Source organism: Bidens hawaiensis, unplaced genomic scaffold (assembly GCF_021521415.1).
Source record: "Bidens hawaiensis isolate Kalapana, Puna unplaced genomic scaffold, B.hawaiensis_p1.1 tig00024637_1, whole genome shotgun sequence".
Taxonomy (NCBI): domain Eukaryota; kingdom Viridiplantae; phylum Streptophyta; class Magnoliopsida; order Asterales; family Asteraceae; genus Bidens; species Bidens hawaiensis.
Window position 1 is genome coordinate 115,023 of NW_027493896.1, and position 14,273 is coordinate 129,295.

At 35.3% G+C, this 14,273-nt stretch overlaps 1 protein-coding gene across 1 annotated transcript; it reads left to right on the forward strand.

Annotated features, from left to right (window-relative positions):
- Nucleotides 1-2,899: 2,899 nt before the first annotated feature.
- On the forward strand, nt 2,900-13,845 carry LOC143569691 (regulator of telomere elongation helicase 1 homolog). Its single transcript, XM_077055545.1, has 24 exons — nt 2,900-3,084; nt 6,321-6,562; nt 6,840-6,988; nt 7,083-7,164; nt 7,249-7,396; nt 7,491-7,647; nt 7,835-8,011; nt 8,157-8,275; nt 8,405-8,450; nt 8,605-8,746; nt 8,828-8,982; nt 9,427-9,518; nt 9,598-9,702; nt 9,781-9,849; nt 9,967-10,053; nt 10,199-10,258; nt 10,354-10,469; nt 11,219-11,276; nt 11,631-11,736; nt 11,947-11,999; nt 12,378-12,848; nt 12,951-13,096; nt 13,489-13,579; nt 13,665-13,845. Exons 1-23 carry the CDS (start codon nt 2,983-2,985, stop codon nt 13,571-13,573), a joined length of 2,967 nt encoding a protein of 988 aa, XP_076911660.1. The 5' UTR covers nt 2,900-2,982; the 3' UTR covers nt 13,574-13,579; nt 13,665-13,845.
- Nucleotides 13,846-14,273: the final 428 nt, after the last annotated feature.

Sequence of the window (14,273 nt, forward strand, 5' to 3'; positions counted from 1 at the left end):
ATGTGAATCAAGTTAAGACTTTCCTATCTCAAAACACAAGATTACATTTACTTGAATTTTGCTTTTTATTTTATCCACATTTACCAGTTATATTGGTGGGATATACTGAGTACGATGATATAAATTTACCAGTTATATTGTGAGGTTTGTTTTATTTTTTCTTTTAAAACATGCTATTTTTTTAATATGTTAATTTCGTTTTAGATAAGTTATTTATTTATTTACACTTATAAGTTCTATGTGTCGTTTTAAATATATTTTTATTTTTTCTTCTTATCATAAACCATATAAAATATGAACATTTGACTAATTTATTTTTTTATATCTAGTGTTGTTACCCTTACAAACCTAACAAATATTGATCAAATTCGCATCGCTGCTCTGCCGTAACGTGACAGGTTTGTTACCTGGTTATTATTTATATCTACTAATCTTTGAAAAGGTGCATGATTATTAATTGTCACACTTCAATATTAAAACTTGGTTAAACCATCATACATGTTTATTGGTTTAGTTAGTGAATGCCTTTCGCCTAAGTGTTGGTGTTAGGACAACACTTTTTTTTAGTTAAAATCTAAATGCATAATTAAAAGGTCGTTTAAGTAAATTACCTTTCAAATACGTGATTTTTTATAATTAATTTATTAATTTCCTTTCGCCTAAGTGTTGGTGTTAATTATTTTTAATATTTACAATAACTTTATTTAATAGAAAATAACCATAAATCATATAATTATTTAGTAAAAAAGTTGGTTTGGGTGCGGATGTTAATGAATGTGGAAACTTTTTTTTTAACAGCAATGAATGTGGAAACTTAAGAGTGGTTTGGTTATGTAAGTGAAGGAAAGATAAATTAGTTTAGAGTAAAGTGTTTATTTTTATTTTTGTGGTTTGGTAAATAATGTGAATTTAGTCTAAAAAAAATATTTTTGCATACGGATCCTCCACGTTTCTCAGTTCTTGTCAATTACATCCAAATTACTAACCTCGTTAAATTTAATCGTTAAGTCAGGGGTAGACATGTCTTTTCAGCCTTTATTTATTATAATACATATTTTAGTGAACTACGGTTTTCGTCCCTATAGTTTGTCCAAATATGTAGTTTTAGTCTAGTAGTTTCAAATTTACAATTTTCTTTCCTATGATTTCATTTCACTTGCAATTAAACCCGAATTCCCTAATATCGTTAAATCTAATCGTTAAACCCATCAGTGTGCCCTTCACGTAAGGGGCAATTTTGTTTCTTGTTTTTTTTCCTTTTCCCCAAATACACCCCAAACCCTCACGTGAGGGGGCTTGCGAATCAGGACTGAAGTTTATTTAGGGAAAGAAACGACAAAACTGGTCGTCACGTAAGGGGCACGCAAATGGGTTAACGACCTAAATTAATGAGGTTAATAAATTCGGGCTTTATTGCAAGTAAAATGAATCTACAAGTACGAAAATTACAAACTTGAAACTATTGGACTAAAACCGCATATTTGGACAAACCACAAGGACGAAACCCGCAGTTCACTAAAATAAGTATTATAATAAAGAAACAGTGAAAAGACATGTCTACCCTTAACTTAACGATTAAATTTAACGGAGTTAGCGATTTGGATGTAACTGACAAGAACTGGGAAACGTGGAGGGTCCATATGCAAAAAGAAACTTTTTGGACTAAATTCGCATTATTTGTCAAACCAGAAGGAGGAAAATGACACTTTACTCATTAGTTTATAATAAGAGGTTGGTTTGGATTGTAAATCAAAGTAGTCTAAGGGCATGTTTGGCTAAGTTTTTTGTTTTTGTTTTTTGGATGGAAAGAATGTCCAAAATACCCTTCCAAAAAACAAAAAAGCTTCAATTTGGTGCTTTTGGAGGGGCATTTTGAACATTTAACCCCTCCAAAAAACAAAAAACAAAAATAAAAAGCTTAGCCAAACATGCCCTAAACAGTGAGGTTCAGCTTATGTTGTGAACCAAAAAAATGGTGTAATAAGTTGATGTTCAAAAGAAAAAAATAATAATAAAGTGGTACACTTATTAACAGCCACACTTTAATGTTGAAGAGATTTATGTTATAACCTGTCGTTTTCGTCCGTATGACTTGTCTAATTTCGACATTTCCTTCTAAAATATCTTTTTTACACGTCTATGCTTGTGGTTTCGTTTTTCTGCTATTCGTTTTTCTATGCTTCTGAAATATCTTTTTTCGACATTTCCTTCTAAAATATCTTTTTTACTCGCTTAGCATAACTAATGACGTCTTAGCATAACGTCATTAGTTATGCTAAGCGAGCATAGATTTACTAAAACACATGTAAATTTTAATAAAAATAATATATTTATATACGATCAATCAGAGATGAATCGATACACCGTCAATATTTTTACAACACCACACTTTTAACTAATCCACCCTTTAAAGGTTCGAAGTTCAAAATGAAGATATAAAAATAGGAAACATAGATATAAGATATGAAAAACCACAAACACACAAGCTACGGTCCAACCAATTTCAATTAAACCGATTAACGAAAACACATTAACCATACCAACCAAGTCGTGAATCATTTAATTTAATCCTCTAAATTTTGATGGCATGCTGTTGAGGTGCCCAAACCTGTTTAAAACTCGAAACCGGTTTATGATCGGTTTCGGCTAGTGTTGAAAACGGTTTCTTGGCCAGATTACGATCTGTTTTGGTTCGAGTTTTGATCGGTTTCGGTTCGAGTAACCAGTTTGAAACCGCTTTTGATGTAGAAAATTACAACATGGTTCTGAATTTACGGTTTCAATCGGTTTCAAACCGATTCTGTTTAGATTCGATTAATTTTTCCTACCTCTAGCGGGAAACATAAGTGAGCAAGCTTCCACTGTAAACATTTCTAGGGTTTGCGAACGGCCACTGCATTTCATCATCATCATCATAATATATTCATCTAATTATTATTATCTCTGTAATTCGAATACACAGAAGCAGTTAGTTAGTTATAGATGCCGACGTATAAGATCAGAGGAATCGATGTTGAGTTTCCATTCGAGGCCTACGATTGCCAGCTTGTTTACATGGACAAAGTCATCCATTCGCTTCAGGATGTACGCCTTTTCGTTCTCTTATTATTATTATTATTATTATTATTCATCTGGTTTATATCTAATTGTTACAAAACCGAATTGCGAGTTAGTTAGGAGGTGTGATTTGACAAATTCAATACAGCTTGAAATAACTAAACACTAGATGTGTGATTGCTGACAGTGGTACAAATGAGTCTCACTAGCTGCTCGAGGTCGGTTCGATAACAAGCTTGAAATGAGCTTAGCTTTTTCGAGCTTGAGCCTTAAAAAAAGCTCGTTTAGTTATCGAGCCTGACCTCAAGCTTTGTATGAGAAGCTCGTTTTGGTTTGTTGAGTCTTAATGAGCCTTTTGTGTTTTTATGCTTTACCTCTTTTGGATTTCTATGTATTAGTTTTGTTAGGAACAAAGCGGCGCGCGGAAGCGAAACAGCACACACATGCACAACGATAAACACGCATAAACGAAAATATAAACGACACAAGAATTTAACGTGGTTCGGTCCCCGCGAGGGGACCTACGTCCACGGGCTGCAACTAGGTTTTCTTATTAGCTCAGAACAAAGATTACAATTACATGATGGGATATATATAATAAACAATATTAGGGTTAAACATAATTAGGAACCAAAACTGGGCCTCCTAATAAAACCGGCCCAAAGGCCTTCATAACCCAACAATCTCCCACTTGAAGGCCTTGCGATAAATTCCAGCCTGCCATCCAAGTAAATATAACAATCTCATTCATCCAGTAACTCTAGTAATCTTCAGTAATAGAAATCTACCAAGCCTCCAGTTCCAAGAACAAGCTAAAACTTCAACAAAAGAAGTTCTCCAAGCCTCCAGTTCTCTAGGAACAAACTAAGATTTCTACCAATCCACACCCTGGTTGCATCCGCCCTTCTCATCAGTTACCTGAAAGGCCTATTGAAGCTCCCGAGAACTCCAATCCGGTCATCCCAGACCCAGCCATGACAAAACTCGCCAATGACTCATCCTCAATCTTAACCGGCCCTCACTTACTCACACTACCGGCTCCAAAGACTTCCAGAGGATAATCACTCTCCAAAAAATCAGCAGACTATACCAGGAGAGATTTTCACATTCGGATTTCCCAGTCTTCCGAACTCAACGTCCCTTTGGAAACAAACCTAGAACACACCGCGTGCTCCCACTGTTACCAAAACCCCGAACATGTTCAGACCTCCGAATACGCTCAAGCTAACATCACTGTGGCTCCAGGCTTCATGTCTGCAAACTGAAACCCCTTAGCTCTACCCGATTCAGCGAGCCAAGACCTTATAACTCGGAAGTTGGTTCACTTCTTCCGACGATACATAGACCGTATCTTCCAAAAGTCTTTAACTAAAAGATTCAACAAATGCTTCATTGAAGTGAGTAACAAGAAATAAAGCAAACTAGAATCTTGAACCCAAGAGTCTTCACCGCCTTCACTGAGTCTCAATGCATCAACCCCAGATACATTCTCAAAAGCAGAATTCCAAACCTTTCGACATCGACTCTTAAAATGTCTCACCTCTACGCAACCTACCAAGTCGACTATGCCCAGCTCCCACTGTTCCTGTTATCCCAACCCATGCCACACCTCCATGAGATGAACCCCACTCGTACTATCCCGGCAAATAACTTTACCCAACACGAGATTATGAACCTCTCAAATGGTGTACCACTGATCACCACCAAACAAGATATAACTTCACAATTCCAAACGAACAAGAAGTAATAATCACAGTTTCGAACCAGCTAACAGGCAAACAGCTATAACAACAGTAGAACTTTCATGAAATCAAGCGGTACCAAGGGTTCTATGACCGTACACACGATCAGTTAACTCAAACCCTAACCGAAAGATCATCCAAACGAGCAATAGTTAACATGACTTGCCACTAACCTCATTTTTTTTTTTCACTTATGCCGTCACCAGCACACCCGCTGGTTCCATTTTCTCCAAGTTTATCCATCACCAGTACTATATCCAAGTTCACATGACAAACCAATCAACCAAAATCCATAACCGTCAACATTCCGATCATAACCACCTCGTCTTCAGTTATAACAATAACAAACGAGAACAAATCGAAAACAGTGAACAGACACAACAAGGGCACGGGCCTAAACTTGACGATTGTTCAACAGAACACTGCCAAATAAACCGATTTGCTCTTGCAATAACCGATAAATCAACTAACTGTAAATAAACTATATAAAGTTACCTCAGACTAATCTCTTGCAAACAAATCTGAACCCGAACCTAAATGGTCTTCACAAAACCCGGTTCCCTAATTTACGGTTGATAATAAATAGTCAAACCCTAACTCAGCCTGACAGCCACCAATCTTGACTGTCGATCACTAATGAACACGAACCAGAAATTAACCCTGCGATCTCCAAGAGTTATTCACGGTGACGGACCTACCCAACCCTAATCACCAAAAAACAGATTCGAACCAAAACCTTCTGCGAAATCGTTACCAGTGCAACGAACCGTGTGTCCAACAAGCCAAAGCTCTGATGCCACTTGTTAGGAACAAAGCGGCGCGCGGAAGCGAAACAGCACACACATGCACAACGATAAACACGCATAAACGAAAATATAAACGACACAAGAATTTAACGTGGTTCGGTCCCCGCGAGGGGACCTACGTCCACGGGCTGCAACTAGGTTTTCTTATTAGCTCAGAACAAAGATTACAATTACATGATGGGATATATATAATAAACAATATTAGGGTTAAACATAATTAGGAACCAAAACTGGGCCTCCTAATAAAACCGGCCCAAAGGCCTTCATAACCCAACAAGTTTCACACTGCACAGCTGAGCTCGAGCCGAGCTTAGGCTTGTTTAAGGTACGCATGAGCTCGAGCAGAGCTTAGGCTCGTTTAAGGTACTACACGAGCTCGAGCCGAGCTTAGGCTCGTTTAAGGTTTTTCTTAAAATATATAAAAATAGTTGTAAGTTGTATAAAATAATTAATAAATAATAAACGAAAATACCCTGAACTTGAAAAAATGACTCACGAGCAAGTTTGAGCCTAGTCAGGCTCGGCTTGTTTACACCTCTAATTGCTGGTTAGGTGCTAACACACACAGTATGCTAACACACACAGTGTGACCGTGACACAGAGTTATAAGCAGGATGGAGATTTTGCATGTTGATTCTAAGCAATGAGACTGCCTTAAACTTTTGGTGTTTTTTTTGTTCTGTTATTCAATTGTAATGTTTATGACACGTGGCAGAAATCTAATGCACTGCTGGAGAGTCCTACCGGGACTGGAAAAACATTGTGTCTTCTGTGTGCCACTTTGGCGTGGAGGAAAAGTTTGGGTCCTTTCTCAACTGGTAGAGGTGCGGGTGCCAGACGCTCAGAAGGTTCATTATCACAATCAGAGTCACCAAAGCTGCCTACAATAGTATATACTTCACGCACTCACAGCCAGATTCGGCAAGTGGTTCAAGAACTGAAAAGAACTGTCTACAGGTCAGGGTTGATCTTTTTGTTCTGATAATAGTTGAATTCGACATTAGTTGGTTTGGTGCTTTTAAGCTGCTGTTATACTTCTGTAAAGTAGTTTTAGTATGTAGGTGACCTTAATATTTTTAAACTACACAGTGTTGTTTGGTTTTCTGTCACAAACTTTGGAAGCTTCTGCATCTACCATTTTTTCATCATTTGTATTCAATTAATATTCTTATTCATAACAATTGGTTGATATTATGCTATGACTTTATTATGAACATAAAAATTACTTATGCAGACCCAAAATGGTTGTATTAGGATCTCGGGAGCAATTATGTATTCACCCTGATGTAAGTTTACTTCATGGGAAAACACAGACAAATGCATGCCATTTTTTATGTCAAAAACGCACAAAACGATATTGTACTCATTTCCCACGCGTTGCAGGTAGTTTATGGATGCAACCTTTGTTTAAAACTTGTTTTTCATCATTTCATTGATGCAGTACTGATCTATATCTGTTCCTTTTTTTTCTTTGCAGAATTTGTGAAAAATAATCCTGGTCTCGGGGATGAACCTATTGACATAGAGGACTTGGTTAATATTGGAAAGAATAATGGCCCGTAGGTTTTTTCATCTTTACTTATAACAAATGGCAGTGATTTTGCTTCAAGATACTGCTAACTAACATTTCACAAACAATGCAGATGTCCCTATTACATGTCACGAGAGCTTCATAAAGTTGTTGATATCTTATTTGCACCTTACAACTATCTTATTGATCCTGGCAACAGAAAATCTTTGACTATTGAGTGGTCAAACAGTATACTAATATTTGATGAAGCTCACAATTTGGTAAGTATTGTTATCTCATATCTAAGATACATTTACACATGTTTATGTAATGCATGTGATAAAAAAGCTTATCATATTTTCTTTGAAAATATAGGAGAGCATATGTGCAGATGCTGCCTCTTTTGACCTACCTTCTTCGCTCTTAACATCATGCATTTCCGAAGCACAAAACTGTGTGGACATTGCTGTTTCCAGGAGAGATATATCAAATGACAAATCATATAATCCTGATAATTTTGCCATTCTTAGAGGTATTTTATCTTCCTTCTTTGATACAACTAAATAAAGAAATTAAGCTTGTGAAAATGCATGTGTTTAGTGGTATGGATGCACCAAAACATCCTTGGAAGCCCTTAACTTTCTTTGTTTTTTTTGGTTTTTAGTTGTTGCAAATAACGGATGATTATTGTGTACTAAATCCATGAGCTTTCTTTTCAGCACTTCTTTTGAAACTTGAGAAGCGGATTGCTGAAGTTCCTATTGTTTCCAAAGAAATGGGTTTTACCAAACCTGGCCATTACATATATGAGTTGCTTGAAGAACTAAATATAACACACAAAACAGCAAACATGCTTATTGATACAGTTGATGAGGCCATGACACTACTTGAGGAAGGTACACAGTGCACACCCCCTATTATGTCAACAGTTGAACTATTTAAATATATAATCTTTCATATTTTGTGTTATCTAGCATTTGAGCATCTGTAGCATGTCTTTATTGTGCTACTATTTTTACCTATTGGCTGTTTGTTTTACAGATGCAAAGACCTCTGATTCTCAAAAGACAAAGGGAACGGTGTGTAGGCTGGAGAGTATAGGGGACATCCTTAAAATAATCTTTAAAGAAGAAGGGAATGCCCATGCTAAAAATTATCGTGTAAGTTTGAACCTTGAGTAAAATACTTACTTTGTGACATGCTTATACTGTATGGTAAATATTTTTCTACTTTTAACATTGGGAACGAACTCTGTCGATGCATTACATTGCCTTTATTGTTAACTTCAGGTTCATGTCCAAGAAGTTGAAGTAAATTCGCCTGATACCTTTAAAGGTAAAATATATACATTTATATTTGGTTTCTTTATATCATAGTTTCAGTCATAGAAGATATACAAAGTATGGCTAGTAACCACACCATTTTTATAGAAATTTAGGTCTTAAAGAAATAAATATTTTTTTAACCTGTGTTTCTTTTGGTGATACAGCCAAGAAATCTAGAATCTTTAGCTGGTGGTGTTTTAACCCTGGAGTTGCTATGGAAGAATTTGCCAAAAGAGATGTTGGATCTATAATACTGACATCTGGCACGTTATCTCCTATGGACTCATTTGCTGAGGAATTGAAGCTGTAAGTCAATATCCATATGTTTGCTTACCTCATACAAATTCTGTTTCCAAACAATTCACTTTGTTTATTCTCTCAATCTAGCAAATTTCCCATACGCTTGGAGAATCCTCATGTTATATCAGACAATCAGTTGTGGGCTGGCATTGTACCCGTTGGTCCATCTGGTCGTCCGTTCAACTCTTCTTATAAGACCCGGGATTCTGCTGAATACAAGCTAGGTTTGGGCAATTCCATTGGTAAGTTTTGGGAAAGATATCTGTTTATTCGGGTCAAAACGGGATGGGTTCACCTGAAATACCTTTGTTTATCTTTCAATCTAAGTAGTTAGCTTGTCAACCATGATTACAAAAGTTATAATATTTGAGAATACTGTAGTTTTTTTTAATAAAATGCTTTAAGAGGTTTAATACATTTAAAACACACTCATTTGACCTGTTTATTATCTTACCCATACGGTTACTTTGAGATTTAGAGAGAAAACATAAATTGAATCAACCTGTTTATAAGTAAACGGATTGAAATGGCTGCCTATACTTGTAGTATGGTTTACTTTTTTTGTTTGTATTTTGTTGAAAGGATACATGCATACATTAGTGAATATCGACTTTCAAAAAGTTATTATCCACACACTGAATAGGTTGTTCTTAGTTTCTGATGATTTTTTAAAACCTGTTTTCCAGTCAATTTTGCTCGAATCGTACCAGACGGGCTGCTGGTCTTTTTCCCATCTTACTACCTTTTGAACCTGTGCATTGATTACTGGAAAAATACGGTATGCTATCTACTAAAACTCATGTTATTTATTAATCTGTTTGACAAATACATTCTGAAACTTGCCCCATGTTTCTCAGAGTGGAACTTCAACAAATTCTACTACAATATGGGAAAGAATCTGTAAACATAAGCGACCTGTTGTGGAACCTAGACAGTCTTCACTTTTCCCCCAGGCTATTGATGTTAGTAACTGCCTTTAATCTTTGTTTTTTATCAAAATTGTTTTTTATTTGTTGTAAGAGAATTTTACTTTTGAGCAGGATTACATGACCAAGTTAAGAGATACTTCAGCTAATGGTGCAGTATTTTTTGCTGTATGCCGTGGAAAGGTACGGTTTTACCCTGACATACATATTCATATGTGTGCATGTATATGTATGCACACACGTATGATAGTATATATTGCTGATGACCATTTAACTTTAGTTTATTTTAATATTGATTAGGTAAGTGAAGGGCTAGATTTTGCTGACAAGGCTGGTAGAGCTGTAATTGTAACTGGCATTCCATTTGCTTTGTGGAATGATCCTAAGGTAGTCTTCTGTTGGCTTTTTATGCTATCTGATTTTGTACATTAATATATGTTGCCATTTAGCAGAAACGTATTCTCACTTGTTTCCAATGCATAGTTTTATGTTCTTGAATTTGATCGTCTGTATTCTGTTTGCTTCATTGCAGATTCGGTTAAAACGTGAGTTCTTGGATCAGCAAGCACATTCGCAACGGACAGGATCTAAGGTATTTTTGATATAAAGGAGCAGTCCCACATCGAGTTTATTGTTGAATTATTAGAATTGTTTATTTTCTGATTGTAAGATGAGTTTTTTTTTTAGGTTTTGACTGGAGATGAGTGGTATAGCCAACAAGCATCACGGGCTGTAAACCAAGCTGTTGGACGGGTCATCCGTCATCGTCATGATCATGGTGCAATAATTTTTTGTGATGAAAGGTATCTTTTTTTAAAAAAAAACTATACAGTACTTTTTCCAGTAATGGTGAAATTTGGAAAACATAAATTAGGTTTGTTGAAACAAGTTTGACTGCATCCAACCCAACTGATCAACTTAAATGTTAAAACACTGCTATTGCACATACAAGTAGTCATTTTTTGATAGTTATATTCTCAATTTTACATTGTAATTATCATTATCATATATGGGTGCATCTCACACGAAAGATCCAACATTATTCAAAGAGTATTATATACAATTGTACAAAGAATTTTCAATAAACTTTTGTCTTGCCTTAGTTATTGTACTTCTTTTGTACATATAAGTGATTAAAGATTGATTTTGTTTTGTTTGGGTCAATCACAATAAGGTATTTAACGATGACCCAATTGGGAAAACTTTTACAGAAACTTGTATACTTTACCCAGATTGTAAAAAATATGCTTAATGACCAAAATGGGACAAAAAGGCATCTTTTAATGACACAAACCTACAACAAAAAAGGAAACCGAGTAAAATTGGACAAAAGTGAAAGCATTTTGGTATTATATGCGAAAAAACCCTACATATTACTAGTTAGCTCTTGTATTTTCTGCCTTAAAGCTATAGTTTTCTTTTGTTTAGATAGTGGGATATCAAAGGCTTGATATAAAAAGGTCAATGTAGTCAACCATACTGTTTTCTCCTAATATGTCAGTAAGATAAAGATTGAATATTTAACTGGTACTTTTTAATATGTGATGAACAGGTTTACAAAACCAAATCATCAGTCCCAGATATCACTCTGGATACAGCCTCGCATCAAGGTGAACCCTCCTAAACATTGTATTATAAAGATTTGGCAAACTTGATCTATTTACTTATGAATGGGTTGATTAGGGTTATGTTTATTTTTTAATAGACCAGGTAAAATTAGAAAATAAAAGCTTAGAAGGAAAAGGGTTGAACTAATCGAAAGCGACCTAATGCAAAGGAAACCTTTCTAAATCCATTCATTAAATAACATATTAATATTAAAATAATATAGTTTTTGTACACATAAAAAGTTCAATTTTTTGAACAAAGCAAGTTTCAAATCAACCTAGTGTGACTCGCCCATTGTGCCATCTTTGATTTATTATTCTTTTAGTGTCAAAGCTTCTCACATGTCCCCTATGCAGTGCTACACAAATTTTGGGGATGTGGTTTTCACATTGACACGATTTTTTCGAGATGCTGCAATCAACTATCCAACAAAGCCGAAGTTAACACAGATTGAGGAGTCAGGTTAATAATCTTTTTTTTACTTTTTCATATATTGACATGCAGGAATGAAACTAGTTATCTGTCAAGCTTTATAAGAACATTTTCTTTATCTGCAAATAGATAACATCAATTGTTACTTTCTTCTTGTTACTTGTTATATGCAATGATATTATAAAGTCAACGGCACTCTCACATCCTGAGCCTGATGGTTTTTGCATGTTGACTTTTCAGGAGTAAAAAGTAGTCTGGACAAATTTAACCCTGCCATTTTTCTTAAACCCTTGGTATGAACTTGATTATTCGGATTGCATATATTTGTCATGGGTAGGTTGGGTAACGGGTCATTTTTTTGCTACAAGTGTGCTTAAGTTGAGTTTACCCCCCAAAAAATGTTTTCATCACTTTATTAAATATTTGTAAAAAGCAACACGGTGCATAACGGTATTTTTACAATTCTAAATCTTTGAATAAAGTGACTTTCAAACTTCGTTCCTTTTTTTTGGCTAAAAGACTAATTTGACCCGTGCCTTTTTTGCTAAAAGATTCATTTGACCCGTTTGAGATTTAATATGATCCAAATCGACCAGTTCAAAGGATCAATTCTAGTTGCGTACATTATATGTTCATACATTTATCATTGTAATACTTGGTGGATATTTCAGGTTGATAAAACATTCTCTACCGAATCATCGTTTCCGACTGAAGTCAAACAAGGCAGCATTTCCAGACAGCTTCATGAAATACTTCCTGCTAATCGCTCACATCTTTCTTTTTATAACCAAAAACAGACTTCAAGCTTAAATTGTACAAATTATAATATTTCAGAAGAGAGACAAATCATAAAAAATGACGTGGTTGATTTGACCGAAGACGTGTTACCAGGTGAAGGCACGAGCAGTCTACTAACCGCACCCCATTTTGTAAAGAAACGTAAATTAGAAAACGCTTCATTACAACGGTGTGACAAATCTTGTGGCGGGCCCATGTCACAAGGAAAAAGTTATTGTTCGCAAGAATGTTCATCATCACTAGTCAAAAGTGAACCAAAAACTAGTCAATCTGTATCTTCAGTATCCCGAAGTAGTTCAACTTCTGGCAATGACGAGAAAAAAGGATCTAATTTTCTTATTCAGGTTAGCTATTTTATGAAGTTACCAAGGCTAATTTTGGATATTAACAAGTCTAAGCTTTTACTGTTTTAAAGATATGCATAAATTATTTAATTAATTTAACAGGTGAGAGAGAAGCTTAGTGATGGAGAATATAATGAATTCTTGGGGTTTATGAAGGCATTCAAGTCTAAGGCCATGGAGATAGGACATGTTCTTCAAAGTATAATTAAGATATTTTCTGGCACGGATAGACTTTCACTTCGCCTAAGGTACACACGGCTAAAATATAAATATTTACTAAAATGTAAAGAGGTTGAAAGTCGACCGAAGTCTACTTTTAATCATACCACCTACAAGATCTTTTTATTTGAAGATTTGATTGTATTAATGATATTTTTTAAACATAATAATGCTGTAAATTATATTTTACAAAGGTTAAATTGGACCGAGTTATTAATAGGGGAAAAATGTTTTTGTAGTCTTATGGGTCAACATGACCCGCTCATAGCAAAAACTGACTTGTATAAACCTGAGCGTGTTTCGACTTATTACCTGACCCGCCCGTCACGCCACATCTAGTTTTTGTACAATTATTTAGTTTCAAAAATCTTTTTCATGCATTTAACTGTACATTATCTAATATTCCTCTTACCATTTACAGGTTCAAGGATTATGTTCCTGAAAAGTACCGTTCGAAGTATGAGCATTATCTAGAGAAAATCGATGATTCAGCTGTAAATCTTTGACAAATGGTACTATTTAAGTATTTATTATCTTGCCCACTATTTTACACACAATTTTTTTTTAGTTTTTTCTAATGCTCCTTGAATCTTGCAGCTTCCATTTTACAAAGCAGCATCGGAGAAGGCAAGCATTTTCTGGATCTAAAACATCGTTTCTTACTGCAAAGATGACTGCCTGATATTTTGAAGAACACATAAGATCCACCGGTTAGTTGCAATATTAATGATTTATATATATTGCATTCATCAAAGTGATAATCAATGTGACCAATATCCAATTTGGAAGGATAATTTATATGATATTGTTTTGTAAATTGCACCTTGGGTAACGAGGGGTTATATATTGTAAGGCCCCGAACCCGGTAGCCATACTTTAGCGTTGGATTTACTCATAAACACAGTTCTTACAAATCAGAGTTCATTAAAACTTTCGCGGAATATATTAAACATTCTTGTCTTTCAAAATAAACGTCAATTACATTAAAACATCTTGAGTCTTCAGATGCCAGTCTCCTATTCGCCCACCATGTGCCCGCTCAAGCTAGCTGTCTCATTCTACTCACCTGCGTGCATACTAAAAGTCAGCTACGCTGAGTGAGTTCTAGTTAATCGGACGCCATACAATACATACACATACATACATATCCGAAGATACATATCCATACTTAACTAGTTACCCTTCTGTTCTACATACATACTTACT

Coding starts and splice junctions, on each gene's coding strand:
- LOC143569691 (XM_077055545.1), top strand. CDS start 2,983: ATGCCGACGTATAAGATCAGAGGAATCGATGTTGAGTTTCCATTCGAG. Junction 10,259..10,353: donor CGCAACGGACAGGATCTAAG/GTATTTTTGATA, acceptor TTTTTTTTTTAG/GTTTTGACTGGAGATGAGTG. Junction 11,277..11,630: donor GGATACAGCCTCGCATCAAG/GTGAACCCTCCT, acceptor TCCCCTATGCAG/TGCTACACAAATTTTGGGGA.